The 26,114-nt window shown below is 36.2% G+C and overlaps 1 protein-coding gene and 1 long non-coding RNA gene across 5 annotated transcripts; both read right to left on the minus strand.

The window, feature by feature from the left end:
• Positions 1-9: 9 nt before the first annotated feature.
• On the minus strand, positions 10-25,189 carry Adcy8 (adenylyl cyclase 78C). Of its 4 annotated transcripts, none has more exons than XM_071793263.1 (20): positions 25,040-25,189; positions 23,660-23,818; positions 22,950-23,197; positions 22,696-22,853; positions 22,072-22,261; positions 21,231-21,415; positions 20,692-20,890; positions 19,262-19,420; positions 12,574-12,803; positions 10,996-11,132; positions 10,489-10,810; positions 10,129-10,335; positions 9,822-9,919; positions 8,164-8,688; positions 7,612-7,962; positions 6,693-6,930; positions 6,122-6,248; positions 4,686-4,792; positions 855-1,118; positions 10-623 (listed from the first exon to the last, which is right to left on the minus strand). In XM_071793263.1, exons 2-20 carry the CDS (start codon positions 23,716-23,718, stop codon positions 405-407), a joined length of 4,023 nt encoding a protein of 1,340 aa, XP_071649364.1. In that variant the 5' UTR covers positions 23,719-23,818; positions 25,040-25,189; the 3' UTR covers positions 10-404. The 4 variants fall into 4 exon arrangements, with proteins under 4 accessions (XP_071649364.1, XP_071649366.1, XP_071649365.1 ...); XM_071793265.1 differs by having other exon boundaries at positions 23,660-23,708; positions 25,040-25,185; XM_071793264.1 differs by having other exon boundaries at positions 23,660-23,834; positions 25,040-25,175.
• Positions 1,164-2,520, minus strand: LOC139821902 (uncharacterized). The gene is made up of 2 exons (XR_011734387.1): positions 1,751-2,520; positions 1,164-1,615 (listed from the first exon to the last, which is right to left on the minus strand). It is a non-coding gene; the product is annotated as an uncharacterized lncRNA (long non-coding RNA).
• Positions 25,190-26,114: the final 925 nt, after the last annotated feature.

The raw sequence follows: 26,114 nt of genomic DNA on the forward strand, positions 1-26,114 counted from the left end.
GGGCGCAACTCGTGTTTGTATAAGATCGATTATTTATTATAAGTGCTATATACATTCAATATTTTGTGGCAAGATGACACGGAAATAAAATTGGACAGAATTTCTTTTCAAAACCTGAATCCGCTCAAGTACTTGTCGCGCTTATCAGATTGGTGCAAAGATTTATCATTTTTTTCTATTAATATCGATGTTGTTTTACTATCGGTATACTGTATGTTTTATTATCTTTCTTAAAGAATTGCAACAATTTCTTCCAGATGAAATCTATATACATCATGGACTATTAGAAATGTAAAGCTGCGCAATTTGTTTTCCAACTATTAGATCAACGGTGAGATTTTCCGCACCAATCTGGCAGTATCTGCAAAGCTATGCACTGAGAACTATTCTCAGAGATTCTCAATTTATGTTCTTCGCATCGCCTGTTTTCTGATTTGCTTGCGGCGCGCTTGGACCACACCGTAGACCACCGCGGCAAGGCTGCGGCAGGTGCTTCTGTGCCTAGGAGTACCCTCTTGTTGTAGGGTGGCTTTGCCCAACACGAAGTACGTTTCCATCGTGCCTTTCCCCTTCACCTCGATTAGCCCGCGTTTCTGAGTCTGATAACCCCTCGATTCCAGAAACTGTTCGCACACGACGGATTGATAAATTAGCGCGATTCTCAATTGCTATTTTAGAGAATAAAATATAAAGTCGACGAAAAAATGAACATAGGTTGCATGAAAATATCATTGAAGCGTCGCTCTGCATTTACCTTTCAAAGTATCGATATGCAAAAAATTAAGAAATAATTTGTGTACGAAGTTCAAGACCGCTTTTTTAAAAACCATTATTATTGCCGCTTTTATTATTACCCTGGCGATGTCATGCGGGACTTGTATCTTGCCCATCACACCGGTGGAGTCCATTCTGGAAGCCTCGTTCACGGTGTTGCCCCATATGTCGAAGACCGGCTTTCGGGCTCCGATCACGCCGCCTACGAGGGGCCCACAGCTGATCCCCACTCGCAGGTCAAAATTGTTGAATGAGTGAACGTTCACGTCCTCGAGACGATGGCGCATGGCCACCGCGTAGTCTACCAGCCTGCACAAGTGCTCCATATCGTCGCCGCTGTTATCCTGTCATTTGAGTTCAATTCTTGTATCCCACATCAATTTATCCAATTTAAACCTCTTATGTCCATTTTTTACTAATGTAATTTTATTTTAATCTCGGTTTAACTTACTTTTTATCTTTTTCTAATCTTTAAAACTAGGAAAAGATAAAAAGTAAGTTAAACCTAAATTAAAGTTAATCTACATTGGTAGAAATGGACATTAATATATATTAGAGATAAGATCAAGTTCAATATATACTTAAAAACCCGAATCAAATCCAATAATTAAAAACAAAGCAAGTAGTTTCCTTCGCCAGTAAATAAATTCAAAACAGAAGTCGTTTTTGTTCGACCCAACTGGCCAAATAATTAATATATTTAAACTCACAACGTTTTGACCGTAATTTCGGTCCTTCTCAAGTGAGAAAATTAATCAAGCCATACATCCTCAAAAACCGCGTACAAAATATCCATTACGTCGCTGACATCGTGCCCTAACTACATCATGCATACGTAAAGCTAAAAAGTGAAAAAAACTCACGATAGTCAATAAGATAAAATAATTGCTCAGAAGTCATAAGATGAAAAGTTAGAATAAAAAATAGAATTAAATTAAAGTAAAAAATGTACAGAGTAAAATAAAATAAAGCTTACATATCTTGTGCGTCAAGACAAAAAATAAGAACAGTACAGCGTGGAACAAAGAAAACGTCGCAAGTCATATCTGCGAACACATCCGTGCAGCGTGACAGTCGAAGTCATACTGAAATGACCGATTCAATAAGCGAGCAGAAACGAGCAGAACAAAAGTGCAAAGTAAGTGACGACGCCAATCACCCGGTTGTAATTCGCGGGCAGATTTTCCGTGTCTTTTGGAGAAACAATTTAAAAAACGAGAAATCTCAGAAATGTTTTTTATTAAAAAATGCGATTGCGCAATCAATTTTCAAAAAGACACGGAAAATTTGCTCGCGTATTACAACCGGGTGATTGGCGTCACTTAGTTTGCACTTTTGTTATGCTCGTTTCTGCCTGCGAACACATCACAAAAATTGTACAGCTCAAAATCAGTGAGCAAAATGTCTGCCAAATTTTTTTCGTATTCAGGGAGTCATAATGAATCGAATGGACGCAACTAGAAGCATGAGCAAATGACTTAGTAGAGCTTTTTTTTACATTTTTACAACTACGTCCCGTGATAATGCAGAGCCCTGGATGTCTGCCTCATGGATTTTCTTCGTTTTCAGGATGATTTTGACCATCAGCCTCAGAGGCAGACATGAGCAAATAATTTAGTACCCTTTTTTTTACAAATTTGAAGTGCTGTAACGCAAAAACGCAGCGATGTAGAACTTTAATTGACTGGACCAAATCGATTCGTATTGATCTGAACTTTAATCCCTATCGATATGAAACATGAGCAAATCATGTACCGAAATGCTCGCCAGCTCCCTAACTATAGTTATTCGCTTATTGTATCGGACATTTCAGTATGACTTCGACTGTCACGCTGCACGGATGTGTTCGCAGATATATGGCTTGCGACGTTTTCTTTGTTCCACGCTGTACTGTTCTTATTTTTTGTCTTGACGCACAGAATATGTAAGCTTTTTATTTTACTCTGTACATTTTTTACTTTAATTTAATTTTATTTTTTATTCTAACTTTTTATCTTATGACTTCTGAGCAATTATTTTATCTTATTGACTATCGTGAGTTTTTTTCACTTTTTAGCTTTACGTATGCATGATGTAGTTAGGGCACGATGTCAGCGACGTAATGGATATTTTGTACGCGGTTTTTGAGGCTGTATGGCTTGATTAATTTTCTTACTTGAGGAAGACCGAAATTACGGTCGAAACGTTGTGAGTTTAAATATATTAATTATTTGGCCAGTTGGGTCGACAAAAACGACTTCTGTTTCCAATAATTAAGTTTCATTTTTTAGGATTTGAGTAATATTCCATACATTGAATAAAAATAATATTCCGGTAATTATTTACTTTAAGGAATATTACGCCGATGACTTTGAGCTTGACATATGTTGTCAAGGACATGACCCCGAGTAACTTTTCCTTATAACTTATTCGGCGGTCATTGCTTATTTAAAAGTTATGAACAAAAAAAGTTTGAGAAATATAATAGTTTATGTCAATGCTAAGGAAAGTAATTTACTGATGTATAGACAGTATATATGTAGGCCGGAGTGGGTGGACCTCGGTTCACGTGAAAAGTTGAAAACTTAAACCGTACAAATGTTGTGTGGAAAAGTGGAAAAGTGTATGCGTGGATGCAGTGAGTTCCGCCCCCTGCGGAAGTGGAACCCACTGCATCCACACGTACACTTTTCCACCCACACAACAATTGAATTGGTGTGATCCACCCACACAACAATTAGATTGGATATATACGGTATCATAGAATTACATACCTACTATTCATTATATTTTCTTTGTTAATAACTTTTTAATAAGCAACGATCCTTAACTAAAATCTTCACAATATTACTCAAAGTGATGAACTTGACAACATATTTCAAAATTATGGAAATTGAAGGTGGCTCCTTAATACTAAATATTTACCAACTTTTTTTGTTCATAACTTTTAAATAAGCAATAACCGCCGATTAAGTTATAAGGAAAAGTTTATACTCAAAGTCATGTTCTTGATAACATATGTTATCGGCGTGGTGTCCCCAAAAGTAAATAATTACCAATATTTCATACATTGTATTTGAAGTAATCGATTCCGAGTTAGTTTCAAATTTTAGAATGGGTACTTGCAAGAATAAAAATGTATACTTTCAAGTAAATCCTAATCTTTTACAAGTAGTACCTACTCGAACTTTAAAAACAAAGTTGTTAGTTTAAAGAATGTAATGTGTAAAGATTTTAAGTGACTTTATTTTATATTTTTAATTGTGTTTTTATTATATTTTATTTCAACTATTGACAATATAATATTTGTAATTATAAAAAAATTAATAATTGTCGTTTTACACAAACGTTTTGATTCGAAGGAACATAAAATTTCTAGTAAAGTCATAAAAGATTCGAACATATTTGCTCCAGGTTCGAGTTTACTTGGAAGTAATGCTTTTATTTTTCGAGATACTCATAGAGGGTTTGAACCCATTTCGAGTCTACTTAAAAGTATTGCTTTTATTTTAAAAGTAATCATAAAGAATTCGAAACTATAACAGATTCGAAAAACTTGTAAACTACTTAATCCTATCGCTAATGTATATATTAAAAGGTAAACTTTTCGAGACTAGGAATTTAAAAATATACTAGATATTTTCAGTATATATCAAGGATTTTATCAGAACCACCAAAATACTGTCAACTAAAAGACCTTTTAGTAGCTTTTTAATATTTTCCAATTTTTCGTGTTATATATCTTTGTAATTAAATTCCAAATTGAAATTCGAGTATTTAATAAGTTAGAAATTTTCGTTGAGATAAATCTAAATCAAACGAGAAATTTTTAGTGAAAAACATGATTTTACAATGGCCTGTATATCTCGTTAGACACATTGTGTGTGTGTATATAGTATTGCGTTGCATTATGTTTTATATTTTATTATTACGGTTTGGCTGGGATTCAGGCCTGAGGCTGCCATGTAAGTAGCGCCGACCGTCTTTATCTTCTCGATGCATTGAAATGGTGTCTCGTCCAGCAGCTCGTCGAAATCAGCTGTGTATTGCAAGTTACGAATTACACGTCAAAGCATCAATGTGACCAAAATATGAAGAAAATATGAAAACTGAAGGGGACCCAAATTATATACCGACAACTACAGGGATAGTTCCAACTTTGTGTAGACTGCACAGAACTTAAAAATTTTTGTACACAATTGAAATATGCACAAAAACAAATAGTGCGACTGTTGATTTGAAAACAAAAATTTTTAAAATACATTTTTGAGCTGTTACCTATAGCTACCGTAAACGTTTGCTTAATACAGGAGTTGTACAGTTTATATGTACAAAATGAGATACACGCGCACCATTCGTATAATGTGAACAAAGAATATATACCGTAACATGAAAAACTAAAATTAAAAACGTAACAAAAAAGTTTGAAATTTCACTACTATTTCCCTGATAGCACAGTGTCAGTTGGTGCCGTCAATGCCGTCATGATGCCGTCGTGGTGCTGTTAATATACACGAATTTCATGCATATTAACAGCACCACGACGGCATCATGACGGCACCAACTGACACTGTGCTATCAGGGTTTGTGCAAAAGCACATGCAGGTTGATAGGGTAAGCAGTATTGCGTGTAGCGAGAGATGGCGCAGCGATCGAACAAAGACAGATTATTATAGTTAAGGATGTATCACTGGTACAATCTTAGACAAAAGTGCATGAAATTTGAAATACTTGAATATCTACGCCTAACGCATAGTAAATCTAGATGTAAGATACTCAAATGATAGTAGGAGTCTTATTTTTACTCCTACAAAGGTATTTTTTACTTTACAAATGTTTTTTCCAGTATTATTTGCGATTTTTGTAATTTATGAGCCTAAACTTTTGGCAGTAAAAATGCCCTGATTTCAACTTTATAACGTCAAATTATTAATAAAATTAATTATTAATTAATAATTAATTATTAATTTATTTCTTTAAAACGGTGTAGTGAAGACAATTGAAACTTGACAGATAGTTTCATCTATTCGTATACTAGATGTACAAAAAAATTCAAAATATTGGTAGCGTTCCTTCAACATTTTTTAAGCTGTTTTATCCGTCAAAATCGTCTCTTCCCATAAAAATACGTGTAAAATCAGTGAAAATTAAAATCGTTATATCTCAGCAACCGTTTAGTGAATTCGTTTCTACTTTTTTTGTAGCACATCAGGAAGACTAAAAGAACATTCTTACAAATTTTTATCCACTTGGTAGCGCTTTGAAAATAGGTGCAATACATCCTTAAACAAGGACAGATATAGAAAAAACAGGATTAGAAATGTTGACATTATCGACATCGAGGAAGTTTAACGACAGATCGCTGTACCGATGATCTCGTTAAGTAGGCGAATGCACTCCATTCCCTTGTTCACGTCCTCCGAATAAAATTCCGTGAAATTCGGCACGCTGGCGAACATCACGCCGACCTTGTCCCGCGATTGCGAGTAGAGTTCCTGTATTGACGAAGAGATATTAGTAACAGAGTAAGTATATTTCCCTGGTAAAAAAATTTCTTACATTTTCTCAGAAATTTTCTAAAAATTGAGACTTATAAAAATTCTAAAAAAACATAAAATTTCTCAGATACTTCCAGAAATAATTGAATGAGGATTTTCGAAATATTTCAGTATACCTAATATGCAAATTTCTGATAAATTGCATAAATTTTCTCATATCTATTCAGATTTCTACAAAGATGTGTTGGCGAGAAAAATCTGAAATATATATTTTGTCTGAGTTTTTTTTTAAAAACGTTCTAATTCCTATAAAAAAATCTGAAAAATTCTTAGCATTTTGAAAAATTTTGAAAATTTTTATAGAAATTTTGATTAATAACATGATTTTAAGACATCTTGCCATCAGAGTTGTCTGTTAAATAAAATAAAATTGAGCCTTACTTCCGGCGCGCGATCTACTGTAAGGAAATGATGCGCCACATGGTCCGGTAGGATGTTTTTCAGGAGCTGCATATTGTTATGCCGCGACTCGATCATGTCGCTCAACTCTCTCTCGGCCTGCTGCTTCCACAGGAAGTCCAGACGCGACGTTACCTCTACCAATCTACCGTGATACGTCACCATCACGAGGAAGACCATTAGGAAGGTCAACATTTGCGCCGGTAGAGATATCGCTGATCTGGAAGAGAGATTAAGAGCGAACATGGAATGATGCACAAAGAACTTTTTGATTACTGTTACATTAAAAATTCAGGGTTAAATTAAAAACCATGAATAGCCTTCACAATTTTGCTACTAATTATACACATTCCTGAACCTTTTCGACATAAATGTATAAGCATTGCTCTTATTTACTATTATCTATGGATTAACAGAACTGTTAGGTACCCAGACAGCCAAGTCTGTCAAAAGTAGATCGAACAAAGACCTTTGATCTTTATACCAAGTATCTGTTACAAATTTTGTCGGTAGAAAAACTACAGATTTGATGCCGGTTTTGATATATTTCTCATGATGTTAGCAGAATGCCAACAAAAGTATAATAGAGTTTGTTAATTATAACATAATTAGACAGCAGATTGGCGGTAGAAATTGAGTAGATTCTGCTGGAACGGTTCAGGCTCTGCGCGGTTTCTGCTGTCTGATTATTTATGTTAGCAGACTCTGCTAACATAAGTTGAATGGGGATACAGTTGATGTCAGAGTTTGCTGACATGTCTGATCTTTGTTACTAAAATCTGCCGACAGACTGCTATCATTTTGCTTACTGATTATAAGTACATTTTCTCGCAAAAATTAAATATTTTATTGCATTATTTAACGCTGAGGAGCATTTTAAACGTCAATCCAAACGACTTACGCGTTTCTTTCTCTCTCGGTGAACATATCCTTGCACACAACGAGGATCAGCATCGCATACACCAGGACAATCGCCGCGGCCAGCGCAGTCTTCACCAGGTAGTATAGCTTTAGGGCTGAAGCGAGCGCAATCAGGCACAGAATCCACGTGAACACCATGTACTCTGGTCGAATGCAGCCGACCTCCTCAAGCTCATCGGGACTTCTAATTAATCGCTTTGAGCGGACTTGATTCTCCTCGGCAATGGAGAGGATCTTTCTTTGGGAACCTCCTTCGACATCGCGTTTGCGCGCAACTCGTTTGTAATGTCGGCTACCGGCTTCCAACTTCCCGCCATAATGTTGCTCGTACCTGCGATAATATTATAAGCATGACATTCATTAGGAAGTCATAATTATTTTCTTCACCATAATTAATTTATACAATAAATTTTCCTTAATTTTATAATTGTTTTTGCGACAATGCTAGTCCAAATTTGCGGGATGCCAGATGGCGCTTGTAACAAAATATGATTGATATCTTTTTTTTAAATTTAATGCCTACAAAACGCACCTGTAGAATCTGAAAAACTCTCTCCTGCTTCTTCCGGGCGCTCTGTCGTTCACCACACGTGTCAACTTCAGCTCGATATTGCTGGAGCCCGTTTCCAAAGTATTATTCTCTGTTGAAGCGACAGTCTTTCCTTCCTCGGTGGATTCGTCGCTCAGGGCAGCTTCTAGGAATGTAAGGACAAAGTGGTCCAGGCTCGACCTTGCGGTCGTTGCTGTCAACTTTTCCTGCATCGGAAGCGGTGCCGCCGCGATTGTCGTCGGTACCTGCTGTTGTTCTAGTACCATCACTTCCTGGTAAGGGCGTACCGTGATGGGACAGGTCAACACGCCAATGATGGACGTCAACGTCATCAGGCTGATGACGCCGCAAATGAAGATGGTGCGATGCTTCTTGTTGTGCACCAGCATGGATGATGTGTGCTGCAAATACGTCGGCATACCTTTGAACTCCTCCGCCATCACCAGGATCGATGATGCCACCAAGATCACCGTAGTCACCAGCAACGAGATCAGGAGAATCATGCAACTGCGATATTGATAAAATTAAAATAAAATTATTAATATATCACTATATGTGACATTGTTAGTTATTATAAAAAAAATTTAAAAAAAAATTCTTAAAATCCTACTAACAAAAAAAGAAATATGAATATAACACATCATGAGCGCTGTTAACGAAGGGAACGAGGGAGACGCGTTATCTTCCCCAATATATACACAAATATATGATAATTTCAAGTAAATTAATGTTTACACGTGTAACCTGAAAATCTTAACAAGTTAAACTTTAAACTTTTTTTATTTTTTATTTATGTATTTATTTCTTTGTTCCTAAAGTTTCCTCTCAAAATTTCCCACACAGAATTTAATATTTAATAGATATTTATTAAATATCCCCAATGTATATCCATGATGTCCACGAGATATTTAATAGATATCCATTAAATATCCAGTGGATATTTATATAAATAACTACTGCACGTCTCGTGGATATTGATTAGACATCTGGGTGGATATTTATTTGATGTTTTTTATTTTTATATATGTCCATTATATACAAATAGAACCCCATAAAGCACATAAACGTTGAATCAACATCTCAAAAATATTATTTCTCTAGATTTGAAAGAGGAGCCGGGTTCGAAGACCCGCGGATGTCGCGATTTTGCTTCGCCGGGGACCTGCTTATATTCGCGCGCGCTTCCAACAGAAATTTACTTACGAGTTGGTCTTACCATTATGCGCCGCTTAGCGGCGTCGTTATGAACTAGTAAATATCTGTGGTAGACATGTAGTAGATACTTGGTAGATATAGATATGTGGATGACACGTGGATATTTAATGGATATCCCTGGTGGCTATTTGAGAGATATGGATATTTTTACATTTAATAGATATCTATTAAATATCCACCATAGATATGGACGTTATATGGATATGTGGATATCCTTGGATATCTATTAAATATTATTATATCTAACGGCGTCAATAAACATATGAAATCTTAGTTAAATATGTTTTAGAAGTTAAAGAATAAAAAGTTGAAGGAATTATTTATCTTCAGGAAACAACGTTTTACTGGTGACAAAATTTGTGGTTCCAAAGGCAGAAAGTCGGCTATTAATAATTGATTAATTTGTCTTGCTTATGTGTACTCACTCAGACAAGATTATGGCCTGGCAGACGGCAATGAAGAGCCATATAACAAAGCAGCATATCATATTGGACTTGAACATGTCTTCTCGCAACTGGTCAAACTAGAGGACAAAATGCAAGATAATTAATTTTAATATATTTGGATATCTCGTAATTTGACCTTATTTTAATGGATATTTCTATCGAATTTATATATATATATATATATATATATATATATATTTATTTATATATTTATTTTGTTTAAGTAATTTGGAATCAGACAAGCTCAAGGGAAAGCAATAGTAATGTCAGCGAAATTTGATTATACCTTGGATTCTAGACTCTCGTCGTTATAGCGCAAAGTCCATGTGTTTATATTCGCCGATCTCATACGTTTGTTGCTGGCGGTTTCGATAGCGCCCTTCTTCTCGACGGCTGTCGTCGAGGTCGCTTTGGTACTCGGTTTGGCTGGTTGACCGTTCTCCTCTTCCAAATACTCGGATTCCAAGTTACTCACCGACGTAGCTGTATTCAGCTACGATTACGAGACAAATAAAGTAAATAACATTTTATTATTAATTGCATTTGTTGCATTATTATCTCTCTCTTCAATTCAATTTTAATAATATAATTCAATTAATTTATTATTATTAATTGGATACGTTCGTATTTATATTCTAATACTCACATTTTCGAACGGGATTTCAGGCGTCCAGTCAACCCCGATATCGTCATCCATAGAACTCGGGGGTTGCGCGTTGCTGTTCACGGCATGTGGATTGTTCACTTTGAAGCTCTTCTTGTTCTTATTCGTGACTAGCTCTTCCTCCGTCCAGACTCTCGGCTTCGACGAGTGTCTTCGTCTGGACTTGAGGGGCTCCAGTTGCTTGATGAGATACGTTACCACGTTTCTGTCCTTTAGATAATTGTCCCGCTCGCAACCGTAGCCGGGTTCCACCTCGTAAACGTCGTTCAGGCATTTAAGCGTGTCAGCGGAAATATGTACTCTTCTGTAACAAGATAAATCCCTCGTTCCGTTTGAAAATTTTGTAGACCGAAGGTTTCAACACAATACAGCGAATTTTGAACCGGAGAGCTAAAAATTCGCGGGTAATAAGTGTTATTATATTTGTTCATTAATATTAATTCTATAACACATTATAAACACTCTGTATTATGAATTTCTTTTTTATACCCCGGTATTCCTCCGCTTTCAAGATGATTAGCAAGTGTCACGTCGTACGACCACACGTCGAACTGCCATTTTCGCAGGCCCAAGACTCCGCATAGTACTGATCCGCTGTGGATTCCTATCCTCATGTTTAAATCCACCTGCGCCAGAGGAGGATAAAGAAAAATTATAGAATTAAATACGTTTAAATTAAAAATACTTAACTTTTATTTTAGATATTTAGGATCGAGATTTTTTTCGTGACAAAGAGTTAGGGCCTGAGCAGAATGACTGACTTATAATTTTAAGACAATGTTTTATGCTTTAAATCTTTGTTTTTACCGAATAAAATTAAGACTCTTGCTATGCAGGCCATGCAGCATAACATAAGGTCTTCTATGTAGCTGAACTTCCTGCACAGTTCATCTTTTCTCTTTTTCTCTCCAACGTGAAAAGAAAAAGAAGAAAGATGAACTGTGCAAAAAATTCAGGTAAAAATAACAGGCCTATTAATAACAAATTGTTAATTTACGGAAAATATGTCAGTTTTAAAGATGCTTCGGAAATAATAAGGGTATTCCAAATTGAGATTTTGGGAACTCTTAGGAAAATCTTACATATTTTTATGTATTTTGAGAAGTCGTAGAATCCGAAAATGGTCATAAAAATTACTCCTGTAGCAGAGAAAACGTGGAAAATTGAAGAAAATATGAAAAAACGTGAAATTGTTATACTGGTTTACAGGTTTGCATTTGTACGAATGAGCAAATCGTCTACTATCTGTCTCACTTCATCGACGAGCACACCGCTTATATAAATATATATATATGTATATATGTATGTGTCGCTTGAGACGACGCGTCGTCAAAAAACTTGTTTTCACGCAGAGCATAGGAACTCAACTTCTATGTACATTTGTGCAACCTTAAAGTCAACATTGTATTCTTCGCTCGATATCGTAGGAATAATTAAGTAGGCAAATATATAAAATATTAAAAAAATAAAAAATAATTTAAAAAATAAGAATTATATATAAAAAATATATTTAAAAAAATAAAATATATTCTAAAATATATTAAATAAATATAAAATATATTTTTCGCAATAAATTCTTTACAGTTTTTAGATAATTAAATCGAGTCGATTTAATTCCGGGGAGGGAAGGGTTTTAATTCCAACAATAACTGTGTTTCAAGTCCGACAAATAATCGGCGCGCAGTTAAATAAAGTTGGAAAAATATATATGTATATACTATATATATATATATATATATACAGAAACTGACACGAATAACACCTTGTTACGGCTTTATGCCTCCTTTTTCATACGTTTGATTTTAAATCATTAGAGCCTTTTAAGATTAAACTATATAATATAAAAAAATAAAAAAATATATATTATATATTTTATTTATCTCCATTTTCCATATTTTCTCCACTACAGGCGTAATTTTTATGGCCATTTTCAAATTCTACGACTCAAAATACGTAAGAATACGTAAGATTTATTCATTACCCTAACAGTTCCCAAAATCTCAATTTGGAATATCCTCCTTTGGTTTTCTTATCTGAAAAGAATTTATACGGGAAAAATCCCAGTACCTTTGTAGTGAATCTAACGTCTCGTATGGCCTTTATCATATGCAGGCCCATCTCGACGCAGCAGTGGGCATGATCGCTCCTGGCGATCGGCAGGCCAGAGATGCAGTAGTAACAATCGCCGAGGAGCTTTATGCGCAGACAGTGATTCTCTGCCGAGAGCCTGTCGAAACGGGCGAAGAGGTCGTTCAGGACCTTCACCAGCTCTTGGGCGCTGCACTGACTCGCCAGAGCTTTGAAAGAATCATCGTGAATTCTCAGCGTATGCTATCACACAACTCCCCAGGTAGCAACGTGTCTGCATTGTTGCTGGCATGTTGCCGACAACATAATATGTGTTGCTATCAGAATTGTGACAACTGAGTCCGCATTTGTTAGCAAGTTGATGCTTTCACGATATAACAATTTTGTATAGCAACTTGCCAGTAACTTGTTGGCAACTTATATACTGCGGTCTAAAATCGTCTGATTCAAAAATCGAGCTGTTGCTGTCATGTGTTGCTGTAATAATATTCATAGGATCATACAATGCTGTCATATTGCTAGCAACGTGAAGTAAATTTAATGCTGCTCTTTTGTCGATATATTGTTGGCAATACATATATTCAATGTTGCCTGCGTGTTGCTTCAAATATTAAATTACTCGAAATCAATTAAAGCAAATGTACGGCAAGTTACCAGCATTATAATAAGCAATCACAGGTTTGCGCGATTTTGCTCAGACACGCTTTGCTATCTGGGTCTATATAACTTAAATAATTTACATAATATTTCATATATAATTAATTTAAGTTCAATAATATTATATCTTATTTATAATGTACATATATTTTATTTTTCATTACCTATGTAACTTAGTCAAGACTGTCGAAAGCAGATCTTGCCAAGCATTTGCTAAATTTTGTCGGCAGAAAGACTACCAGATTTGATGCCATGCCGGTTATATATCACATGATGTTGACAGAATGCCAACAGAATTTGTTAACCTAATCAGATATAGCAGATTAGCGGCAGAAATCGAGCAAAGTCTGCAAAAACCGCCCAGTAGTGTGATTCTGTAACTCGTTATGCGTCGTGCACTCGTTATGTGCACAGCTTTTTTCCCATATAGTATACTTGCGCAACGACAACATAACGATACCGACACTGTCGTTAAGAGTTACAGAATAGGAGTACAGGTTCTGCGCGGTTTCTACTGCTAATCTACTGTCTGATTATGTTAAAAAACTCTGCTGGCAAAACATAAGTTGAATGCTAACGCAATGGATGTCAATATAATCTGATGTGACATGTTTGATCAAATCTGTTACCAATCTGCCGACACATTGGCCGCATTCAGGAAACACAACTGTTGAGACCAGGGCTATCTGTCTACAATTACAATACAACGCTTTTTTAAAGTTTTGTATTGTAAAACTAATAAAAATATTTGACTAAACATTTTAATAATGTAACCTTTCATCAAGTTTCCTATTGAGAAAAAAAAAAAAAAAAAAAAGTAATTAAAATCGTACGTTCATCTTTTAACATTTTAAAGGGATGAATTTTTTAAGTGGGCAAGTCGAGCGTAGACAAATGGCCCCGTATGCGGAGCTATCTGTCCACATAATAAAAAACATATTATTTATATTAATTTTATACTTACTTATAATATCATTTATTATTAATATTGCAAATACTACCTAATCGAAAGAATCAGAACAGTAATAAACGTGTAGACTTTCTGATAGGATCCTACGTAGAGCTGACTTTCTTTATATCCGGTGGCATCAAATAAACTGATTTTGAGTCTGTTGCAAAATCAATGTGGTGAGTTTCTTTTGTCCCCTCAATTTTTTAATCCTTTTTTTTGCATTTCAGGCCTTTACTTTTTCCTCAGCAGCGCTTATTGAAATAGCAAATACTAAATAATTTAAGACAAACTATTTTTATTTAACGTGTATTTTTTAAATGTAAATTTGATGACGATTCTTGAATTGCAGAATCAAGTAGCTGCTCGTAGGTCACTTTTTTACAGTAGGTAGCGAGTGAGAGTCCGAATATTTATTCTGAATTCTAACACCGTTTTTGCGAAAAAAAGATTCTCGCTCGATTTTTATTCTTTTAATCGCTCTAAATATAATTTTATTAGGTATGTCTATTTTATCCGCTTTTCTTTTGTAGTTACGCACCATATTATCTATAAAAATATAAAATCCGTCATTAAAGTGTGTGGACACATTGCCCTATTAAAAATAAGACAGATAGCCCCGACCACATTTTTCAGTCTTCATAGCCTTTAGCCTGTCACGAATTTTAGATTATGCGAAATTAAGATTTGACGCTTCTCATATCTGATAATTATATATATTAATTGTTAATATTATAAATTGCTTGCCTTAATTTGAGTTAAATTTGCTATCACACAATAACAAAGGACCCCGCACTAATTATACCTATACGAAATGGGATCTCAGTAAAATCGACTAATTTTTTAATATGTAGCTAAATGTTGTAGCTCATGACCTACTAAACAAAAAATATAATGGGCTCAAAGCTTAATAATGGACAGTTTTTGAGCTACAGCCAGTCAACCGCGAAAAATTCGGGCTCTCTGTAAGTATTATATTCTAGATATTCCTACTCTCCTAACGAAATGGATGGAGGATTGGTCTCATGTGTGTGTGTGTGTGTGTGTGCGCGCGCGCGCGCGTGTGTTTGTATGCGTGTGTATGTGTGGCATATATGGCCAACATATGGCATAGTGGGTTATTTGGGTCGTCCTGGGTTATGCCAGGAGTAGGAGTATATAATATTTGCAGAGCCCGAATTTGTCGTGTTTGATTGGCTGCAGCTTAACTGTTCATTATTTAGCTTCGACCCTATTACATTTTCAGTAGATCATAAACTACAATTAAAAAGTGTGCAAGTAGAAACCTTCGCTCACAAAGCTCCTCTATGAGGAAGCTTTTATTTTATTCAAAGTATAATTATTAGTATTTATTTGTTTTTGCTTCCTCATAGGATTAAAAATTATAAGGAAGCAATGTGCAAGTTTCTACTTGCACACTTAAAAATTATGAAAAAGCAATGTGCAAGTTTCTACTTGCACACTTAAAAACTATAAGGAAGCAATGTGCACAAATTTCTACTTACGCACTTAACAACTATGAGAAAGCAATGTGCAGGTTTCTACTTGCACACTTAAAAACTATGAGGAAGCAATGTGCAAGTTTTTACTTGCACACTTAAAAACTATGAGGAAGCAATGTACAGGTTTCTATTTGCACATTTTTTTTTTTATTGTGATAAGCTTTATTGTGACTAATATATTTGTTATACTATTACAAAAAAAATTTACGAAAGTTAGAGCACCACGGACATTTCTAAAAATAGCCAGAAAAATCGGTAATTCCTTCACTGATTCTTGCTAAATTCAACACCAACCTGATTATTTATTTTCTCCTGGGTGTCATCCTATCGGCGCGCGCGCGAAAAAAAAATTTTTCGAGATTTTGATGGAAATAGGTTTAGAATGTTCCAAAATGTCGAGAAATCATATTAGTAGAAAATGTCCGGAAGTGTGTGTGTGTGTGTGTGTGTGTGTGCGCGCGCTACACTATAGCATTTTAGTTAACTAAGGCTGCGTTCGGAATAGCACCACAATAACTATTTACTTTGAAAACAGCACATATCAAGAGACACGGTAGTGTCTCGTGCCAAGTACACGCGGAGCGAGACCGACCGTGACTCTTTTACGCGACGCGACGGGTTGCGAGTATCCGAGATGTTGAGATCTCGATAACGAGTGAACGGATCAAGTTCTAAGTAGGCTTGATCGATAGCTTGGGGTTCAATTAGGGGGGGGGGGGTTTACTCCTGTCGCATTCTTCCCTAAATTATGTTTATTGTTTTTTGTTCAATCAAAAATCTTAGTACTTATGTTTAAATTTTAATGTTTAAATTTCAAAGTCTAGCAGCGCCAAGTTTTTTTACAAGAAAAATTTATTTATTTTGTTTTAATTAAATATTTTTATTTTGTACTGTTACTTCTTTAATTCTTTGTAATTAAAATAATTCTTTGTAATATATTAAAAATTTGTTAAAAAGAATTAAGAAGCTATTATCACTTGGGTTTAGAATAGAAAGGCCCTCGAATAGGAATACGAAGATACCACTTGGGTTTCTTTGAAGTAGTTGCATAACAATTATCTTTCAAAGCAATATACATATTCTCTTTACAATTGGCGCAATTTAATTTAAAGATTTCACATCTTTTTTGAAATACATGTCACTTGAGTTAAGTTAGGTAATATAATTTTGTGAAGAAGAAAATAAAGATTTCACATCTTTTTTTTGAAGTACATGTCACTTGAGTTAAGTTAGGTAATATATAATTTTGTGAAAAAGATATAAAGCTGCTCTTATTATGCTTACACATCGGCACAAATGAGGCTATCGCAAACAGATGTACGTTTTGTATGTTTGTTGAGACATTTTCAACAAACACTACGTTATTCTGGAAAATAGTAGTCGTAAAAATAGCACGTAGTGTTTGTTGAAAATGTCTCAACAAACATACAAAACGTACATCTGTTTGCGATAGCTTCATTTGTGCCGATGTGTAAGCATAATAAGAGCTTAATGATCTAGAGGGTATAATTATGGTTCATGGTCGATTCATGCAAGGGAGATCTAATGTTTTTGTAGCAATTACCGCGAAGCCATTATACCTACCGTATTAAGTTGTCGTTTGAATCTTTAGAGATAATTCCCAGAGGAGGGGGCTCTCTCTCAATACTGTAATTTTAGAACATATTGCTAATTGCGATATATTGGTTATATATTATTTTTCCCTTGTCCAAATATTGGTAAAAGATCTAAAAAATGCATATATGTATATGTATATGTGCATATATAATATATGTTATATATGCATAGCGTGTTCCCTGATCACAGGGGAAATATATTTGGCACATACATACACACGTACCGACATTTTTTAAAATAGCGATTTTTTTTCGACGTTTTAGAACATAAGGAACACATTGGCATCAAAAACTAAAAAAACAATTTTTTGTCTTTTCTACCCCTATTTCATATATAATTCATTAACATTTGGTTGATTAGATCTAGTTTTATATGCGATCAAAGGTCCATATACGAAGTTTATGAAAACAAAGCTTCCTCTATGAGGAAGCAAAATGATGTTTTTGGACAATTTAGTATTAATTATTGGCAACTTTTTCTAATTCTGTTATATTCTCTTCAGTCTTTTCTATATATAATTCAGTCTTTTATATAATTTTTTAAAATTTGGTTGATTAGACCAACTCTAAACTTTATAAAGGTTCTGAGGAACTTTATATGTACGGATTCTCCGAAATTTCAAACGTCTGTAACTCCAGAACTAATTAACCAAATCTTAAAAAATTATATATGAAATAGGGGTAGAAAAAACTGAGGACTATAATAGAATTAGAAATGTATCGCTATCTCAAATATGGAGAAAGCTATAGCGTAAAACACATTTTTCTAAAAAATAAAAATCCCCCTAAAATCCATACCGGTCGACCGATTTTAATAAAATTTGAGGAGAACATACTTTCTATGATACTCTATTTGTGTGCAAAATTTCAACCCGGTATCTAAAAAATTGTAGAAGTAGATGCGTGTACAAAAAATCCGTACACACACACACACACACACACACACACACACACACACACACACACACACACACACACACACACATACATACATACTTCCGGAAATTTTTTACTAATATGATTTCTCGACATTTTGGAACATTCTAAACAATCTAAACCTATTTCCATCAAAATATCAAAACATTTTTTTTCACCATCACTTCTATGAGGAAGCAAAATAGCCGATTTTATCGAGATTCCATTTCCTATATAATTAGTGCGAGGTCCTTTTTCGACCGTCGAAAAATGTTAATAATCGGTTTCGTTTTTTTTTGTAATGCATATATAGTGTCTGTGAAAAGCATCGTAAGAGAACAAAAGCTTCTGAATCCCTTACATAGAGCTTTTTTCAATTATTTATTGAAATGGTAGAGGTTCTCTTAACACCTATCTCTTAACACCTGAGATAGCAGTACTGTGGACACATAGCCCCCGTAGACAGATAGCCTCCGGTCTTCCCTAATCTGTAGTACTTGTGAAAACAAACCGAAAAGTCTTAATAAGCATTACTCTAAAAACCATTTATTTCCGAATTATAAGGTGATGTATTCTCCGTTCGTTTCACGAGTATCTGTGTATTGTATAATATATATTTACACGCAACCGCTCGTATACTCGTCTTTCATGAGCTTCTGACAAATAATGAACATTGTTAAACTTTTGGAAGATATTCCTTTTCTACGTAGACAACAAATGTGGTTCATTCACGATGGTGTCCCTACGCATTTCCTTATGATTGTTAGACAATATTTAAGCAAGTAGTACCAGGGGCGCATTAAAAATTTTTTGACTATTTTGAAAACGAAAAAGTTTAGGATATGTTTTTAGGACTTTTTTTCCTAAAATAAGCCAATAAATATTTCCTTCAAGTTTGTGTACTTACTTAGGAAACACCTTGTATATCAAATTTAATAAAATTTAATCCATAAATTAAAAAATTAATTAATATATTAAATTAAGTGAAATTCTTCCTTTTACACTCTAAGCTCACGAGTGCAGCATACCCGTGAATCCCTTGATGTCGGCAAATAGGATGCTGACGTTCTCATAACGGTGGATGTATATCCGGTGGAACTGATTCGGCGTGAATGATATCGTCCCACCACGTGCTGTCTCGCGGGCAATGTCGCGGATCATTTCCTTGGCGACAAAGTCGGGCAACACTTTAACGAGATTAATTATTGATTATCTTTCCATGACACGCGTATTAATGCGATGATGTAAAAGTGTGAAGCTTAAAGTTTAGCGGAATCTTTAAGGTGAGATTTCATTGACGCTAGAAACCAGCGGCAGCGTCAAGAAAATGTAGTGGGGGAAGAAGTTCAGACCGTCTCAGCTTTTTAGCGTACCGCAAAATTCAACGGAACTTCTTCCCCCACTACATTTTCTTGACGATGTCGCTGGTTTCTAGCGTCAATGAAATCGCACCTTTAACCGATTCGCGGTAAATTTCTCTTTAGTAAGATAAAAGCATTTGTCATAAATAGTCACCGTTTTAAGTATCTTTATAATCAGTTCTCTCGAATGTTAGAGAAACGCGTCTAAATAAAGTCCACTTGAATCAGAAAAACAAGGCTCCGTTATCCGTGTCCGCTTCTAAAGTTTAACTATCGGGAAGTTTCGTAATTTCGCCGGCTTACAATTTGTGTAACTATAAATCCTCGTAACGTTATTTCGGCATCAATTTATTGAAAACAAACAATCCTACGGCGTTACGAGAGCGAGTGATAGTGGGTCAAAGGTGGTATTTATGTAATCCAGCGTAATGTATCTCGACGACGGGTATATTTTCGTAGCGGCCGCTACGAAGAGCGGCGGATCGATATATCGGGTGGAATCGGCGACGTAACACGCAAAAGGCTATTGGAAAAACGTGCGTCCAACCGGCGCAATCGGCCGAGAGAGTGTCTAGTGACCCTTTTTGACACTCGGCCGAGCAAGTTACACGGACGAGCAGCGGCGAGTTACCCGTCGCGTGTTACGATAAATATGCACATAAATACACAGCCTAGTTACTCCGCGACGGACGCCTCGCGCCGTCTTTCCTCTTCGAAAGCTGCGAGAGGTATTCTCAAAGATTCCCTGCAGTTTCACTGAGGAGTACTCGCCAAGGATACTCTAATCTCGTTTCTTTAAAGCTTCGGCTGAAGGCACGAGGCAAACATCGGTATGAAAATCAATTCTCGCGTCCTGAGTTGCTTCGCAACTGTTCTACTTCAACTACTTCGAACAAAGAAAAGAAGAATGGTTCAAGGAAGCTTTATTATTAACACACTTATTATTAAAAAGAAATTTGATTTAAACATTTTTATTTTTGAAGCACTCGAGTTTACGTCTGAGGTGTTTTAGATCAATATTAAAATCATTAGATGGATCGTTTTAATGTTCAAAATGCAAGAGAAAAAAATAGGGCAGTCCGAAAAAATTTTTTTACCTGAAAGCAGCAGCTTTTCTTGTCGGTTGTTCTCGTTCTGCGTGCGCTGTCGCGTTTCTGTCGAACGATGGGTCTCCAGGAAGGCCTGCCGTTGTCCCCGGTCCGTCAAGTACTTGGTATACATGCCGGCCAGGTTCACGGCCAGGTACAGCAGCACGTTCGTCGTCAGCATGCGGACAATGCATGCGGCATCTCGCAGCTGTGAGAGATTCAAGATCATTTAAAAATTCTAAAATGATAATTGGAGCTAAACAAAATAAATATTTACACTCAAATCAAGAAATTAAGGATTCAAATTAAAACAGAAATTAAATTTAAAGATAAAAAAAGTAAAATTATAATAAGAATTTTAGTTAATTGTTCAAATTTACCTATAAATATTATGCACGATAAAAGATCATTTATCATCGAAATTATCTAATAATTTTCTTATTCAAGAAAAATGAAACAACCAGAGGATTAATGGGAAATAAATCTCTTTAGTTGAGGAAACTTTGAATTGAAAATCCAGGAGTGGTCTTTACGACGTGTCTTCTCACATATGTGGAGTTTTGCAGGAGACTTATGCCGGCCATCACCATGTGTGTTAGCGCCGTTCCGTAGCCGGCGAGGACGCACCATCGCAGCGGCAGAGGCAGCATCGCATAAGGCGCGTACACGACAAAGAGTATGTACCACATGAACCTCTGCTGCGTGGTGAAATTCAGACCGGCACCTATGAAACCTGCAAATAGTCACGAGATACGGTGTTACTTATACCAAGCATTCGTTTTTTTTCTCGATACATAATCCGGTGTTCGATCGAGGACCGAAATACCGGAACCGGGACGACTTAATTGGATGCGAGATTGTTTAAAAGATTATTTTTGGGTGCATCTCTCTCTCTCTCTCTCTCTCTCTCTCTCTCAGAATGAGCTCGATGAAATTACCGATTTTTATTTCCGCTTTGCTCCACGCTCCGGTGAACGTTCGTTCGATTCTAGTTGGCCAGCAGAGCAAGACGAGCATTCGCTTCAACTGCGGAATCGATACAGCGAAGTATTGATAGCTAGCGAAGCTATTAGAACGATGTAAAAGTTTTGTCGTTCTCACTAGCTAGAGTTGGAAGCGAAGTTACTAAGTTCCAAAGTTTCTAATTTTTACGCTCGAAATTAAGATTTTAAGATGAAATAATCGCTTGCCCTCTGTTCTTTTTTTTTCATCAAAAAAAGATTGTTAATTCCTTTATATATTTTAATCAATAGTTTTGCTTACAAAACCGAGCTTTATGGGAAAGAAACGAAATCTCTCGCGCCTGATGTTCCCAAACCGAGTAATTATAATTGCATCGAGTTCTAATTATGGGGATCGATAGGTCAGAATGAGTCGCGTGGGCCTCACCTTGAGAGTTTATTAATAACCAAGTGAATATCGAGGCCCAGTACAGGTAACTGTTAGAAAAGCAACGCCACCAGCCGAGCACGCAGATCACCAGATTCGCCGTCATGCAACACGCGGCCCACGACAAACCCTCGATGAGTCCTCCGCCATTCGGATCCCGTTGCCAGAGCCAGATCGCCGTTAATGTGATCTGCGTCGCGATAAAAAACTCTTCGGTCATATAGTTTATCGGAGAACACATTTAACTTTCATGAAATTTATATCCTATCTTCTGTCATCTATTTTTCATAGAATTTCAATGAGCGACTTGATTTATTTATTAAGTCAGACAATTTTCATCGTAAAGATGTAAGATAAAATACGAATTTATCATACATGATTATGTTTGATTTTGTAAAATATAAAAATGTAATTTAGAATATATATTGGTAGCCTTATAACATGCAAACTTTTAATTTAAAAGCTTAGGATGATGTCTGTGCATTTATTTTGTAGGAATTATTTAATTTTATAGGATATAAAACGTAATGACTTTACACGATCTTAGTTAATAACATTATATCCTACATGATTCTAATGGGGATAAAATGAATTTGCTTTTTGTTGCTTTTTCGTGTCGCTCACCTTCAGACTGAGATCTACGATGTTCAACATTATCAGGGACTTCTGTCTCTGCCGATTCGAGTAGAGAAGGTAGGACGTCTCCAGCTGCTTATTGTGAAAACTGTTAGTTAGCGAGGGCAGGAATATTCCCTTGTATAGCGTCCCCTTCTTGAAGACATCTAAAAGCACACGATCGCACACATTTCCAGTTTTCTCGCACGCTTTACGCCGCGCCGGGCTAAACGGGAACACATCTCGGGATCAGGATTTCGTACCGTGTTGAGTCTGAGCTTCCTCATCGGCCACGGGCTGCTCCGTTTCGCCGGCGGTTTCCGGTTCCGTTGTCGCGGCCTCGACATTCTCGTCGGGCGCCTGGCCGGCGTTCTTCTCTTCGGCGGCTATCTCGGGATCCGTGTTGGACTTCCGGTCCTCCCATGCCGCCAGTCCCTCTCGGCCCAGTCTCTCGGAGGTCAGTTTCTTCACCGCTTTGATCCATAATTGTTTCCTCGGCGAAATGCTCGATCTGCTCCAGATTTATCACATGTAGCATGTCGATTATAACGAAAAAGAGACGATTGATTCGATCGATAGAGTCGTGCGGCAAAATATACAAACGTATTCTATCTGTTTGCATAAAGAGAATTTTTTTACGTTTTGCTCTTATTTTACAGATTTATAATTCAAGAAAACTGTCCTAGAAATTGAGACTTCGAACAAATATTTATAATTGTATAAGAAATCTTGGCAATAAACAACAAGAGAATTATTTCCCCTACTATGAAAAATAAGAAGTGAAAAAAAATCCACGTGGATACCGAATTAATATCCCTTAAAGATTATTAGTATCAATGCTTTTGAAATAATCGTAAAAATAAAATTCAATTTATCCAATTTATCAGATAAAAAACCTTCATTCTCGATTCAGATCGAGCGAATTTCGCACTCCGCGGAAGGACGGTGAGAACAACTTGAGTTGACTACTCACTCGTTGATGCTCGTGACATCGCTGTCCAGCATCATGCTCCAGGTCTGTTCTGTAATCATTATCTCCCCGATGATCCGCGGATCACGACTGACCGCTCACGTTGTGATCGTCAGTAAGGCAACAAGTGCCTTAGCGTCATCCGGCATTGTTCACAGACACCTTGAATGAAAACTGACTGCGAAGAAGCGACGATTTGTTCGCACCACGGCGACGTTGCAGCGGAGCAAACGTCGTTTTTTTTTTTTTTACGAGAGGGTAACTCTCCGGTAAGGAGAGACCTCGACAAGAAAGATCGATCGATCCACGATCGCGATCGCGCTCTCGACGGCGATCGACTTGTTTAACGAAATCCGGCCTGACTCTTTAGCTTCACGACCGGCAGGATGCGAGAGGCGTCTGATCGAAGTGTCATATCTTTTCCTTTCTTCTCACGGCGTATCGAGTCGTGACGAAAACGCCTCCACGGGGGGGGGGGACGCCTACGTACTTTTTTCTCTAACATGCACTTTCAAGTGTTCTTTTAACGGTTACTAAATCAACTTCTTCATCAGTATTAAAATGAAACACGACGGTTCGTCTCTGCGACATACGAGGTCCGACGAAAAAGAAATGGCATTAAAAAAATGGATTATATATAATTTAGAATTGGAGATATAAATTTCAAATAAATTTTTCTGAATTTTTCAAATGAATGTATTGCTTCATCTTTCTGTATACATAATTGCTTCACGCGTGTGCATTATGTGTATGTATTGATTTATACAGCAGTGATGTGTTATAGTGTATATAAAAAAATGATATAATATGTAAATAGATCTCTATAAAAAAAAAATATCAAGATAAAATAATCCTCTTAGCAAAACTAAAACAAACTTAATTTTTTAATAGTTAAGAATTAATCACATAATAGCCTTTAATTCTAAGAAATTTTGGACAATAATTTTGCGATGCTTTTTTTTCACCAGCCATCTCGTATTTTTTCAAGACGCGAGTCTCAGACTTCATTTACGTTTTTCTGTTTGTTTTTATTATTATTTTCGTCACAACCGACACGCGTCTTCGAACGAAGAAACGAAATGTTAATTAATCACGATAGATGAAAAAGATAGATAAAAAGTGTATGTTTACCGTTTATCGAAATTGCAGTATTAAAAAATCGCACTAAATGTTATTTCCATTGTAATTAATCTAAAAAGTAAATTTGCATCTCTAATACATGGATTTTTACTTGCGTTGCAATTTCAATAAACAAGAATAATGCATAACTAGAGAGTAATCTGTATAAAATAAATGTCGCGCATTTACGTAGGGAAAGATTTTCTTTTTGTTGAAGTTTCAACGAGAGGGTGTACTTTTTAAACACAATAGCGAGTAGCTTACCTTAATCGTCAATCCTCGGCAAAAAGAACAATGACTTCTTTTTGCCACGTTCTGGCATCGAGTCCTAGGAGTTGCGGGAAAAACTTGAAAATTGCGCGCGCGCGCTTCTTGACAAGCCGACGAGCGGGATCTCCCGCTCGAGATGCCCACAAAGTTCAACCCGCAACCCCCATCATCATCGGTTTATCCCCCCTTGTTGAATCTGATCCGGAGAAGGGGCGCGATTGTCGACGTAGTCGGTACTTCAGAATAACGTTGCCATCATTATACTATTAAAAGATGCCTTTTGTGCACAACAAATTTTTAATAATCTAAATTTGTCCTTTAGAAATAATAAATAGTCCGTCTGATTCGCTGTTGGTGTACATACATACTACCGACGAATTATAGAAAAGATGCATGTGATCGAATTTATATTTAAAAATAAAAATCCATATTCAATATTGAGTTATACTAGAGAGAAACCTGAGAGCGGCCATCCCGCTTCGGGGGACGCCTGTCCTAATCTGCCCTCTGAGAAAGTGGACGTCAACTACGGCGTTATGCTAGGTAACGATCAGAGAGATCTCGGGTAACGATACATGGGTTCGTATCCGTGCTATGGTTCGTGTCCGAACTACTCAGATGGAGGGGATGTGCTGGTCGCGCAAGCCCCTCCTCTGTCAGTGTACGCTCGGCACTCGGCAAGCTTCGCGCGGGGAGAGAAGGGCAGACATACGATCTGCTGTTTCCTTCTCTCTTGAGCTGTTAGAGGCCACGCATTTCGGATTTCGGGTATTATATCGCCTCTCATGTCTCGCCGAGTGCCGAGTCTCGAGTTGGCAAATCGACGATGCGCTATGTTACATTTATGTTTATATTTACGAGTTTTAATTGTTATATTTATAAATATTGCAATTATATTTACAAAAAAATTGCAAATAAATAAATAAATTTTATTAAACATAAAATCGCGTATGATCATGTACTTCCGTAGTTTTTGTACCGTTAAAATTAAACATAAAATTAATTAATTAAATAAATATTTATAAACATAAAAACTAAAATTCGTAAATGTAATGTATAGAAATTCCCG

Source organism: Temnothorax longispinosus, chromosome 11, assembly GCF_030848805.1.
Source record: "Temnothorax longispinosus isolate EJ_2023e chromosome 11, Tlon_JGU_v1, whole genome shotgun sequence".
Classification (NCBI taxonomy): Eukaryota; Metazoa; Arthropoda; class Insecta; order Hymenoptera; family Formicidae; genus Temnothorax; species Temnothorax longispinosus.